This window comes from Condylura cristata, unplaced genomic scaffold, assembly GCF_000260355.1.
Source record: "Condylura cristata isolate star-nosed mole 26May11 unplaced genomic scaffold, ConCri1.0 scaffold00255, whole genome shotgun sequence".
NCBI lineage: Eukaryota > Metazoa > Chordata > Mammalia > Eulipotyphla > Talpidae > Condylura > Condylura cristata.
The window spans coordinates 8871-9422 of record NW_004567356.1 but is presented as its reverse complement, the minus strand read 5'-3'; the positions used below and the strand labels follow the sequence as shown (position 1 = coordinate 9422).

Genomic DNA, 552 nt, shown 5'->3' with positions numbered 1-552 from the left:
CAGCGCCGGCCGGCCGGGCCCCACCCGCGCCTCGGCAGTCACCTGAAGACCTGCGCCGCCTCGAGGGTCCACCGGGGGGCCAGCTCCTGCCCGTCCAGCAGCACGCAGGCCTCGGTGCCCACGAGGAAAAGGTCCTGCCCGGCGCGGCCCGGGACCAGCAGCACGTGGCGGACGGCCCCGGGGCTGGGGAGGGCCAGCAGGGGGGCCTTGCCGCGGTCCGCCGGCCCTGCCGCCCCCGCCCCCCCGGCAGGTGCAGGCTCTGGCTGGCCTTGGGTGGCCCGGGCCCCACCTGCGCCAGGGCAGCCTGTGCGTGGCGGGGTCCAGCCTGTCCTCCCAGGCGGGGTCCCTCCGCAGGGAGCTGTCCCGTCCGGCCGTCTCGTAGAGGCTCTTCACTGAGTAGCCGCACAGCGAGCTCGCTGCCCAGACACGACAGGGTCACCGCGGCCGGCCTCCTGGGGATGTGGCCTGCCGACGGCGGCCGCGGGCCCGGGGCCTCACCGCAGGGCAGCAGGACGTAGTGGGCGCCCGTCCTGGTCACGTAGAGAACGGGGC

General features: G+C 77.2%; 1 protein-coding gene across 1 annotated transcript in view; it reads right to left on the bottom strand.

The window, feature by feature from the left end:
* ITFG3 (integrin alpha FG-GAP repeat containing 3) overlaps positions 1–552 on the bottom strand; it is an 8292-nt gene that overhangs the window by 1109 nt on the left and 6631 nt on the right. The window contains exons 3-5 of the mRNA XM_012734970.1: positions 499–551; positions 290–416; positions 43–183 (exon numbers count right to left, since the gene is read on the bottom strand). Of these exons, the coding sequence (XP_012590424.1) occupies positions 43–183; positions 290–416; positions 499–551 (321 nt within the window). The remainder of the gene's footprint in view (positions 1–42; positions 184–289; positions 417–498; position 552) is intronic.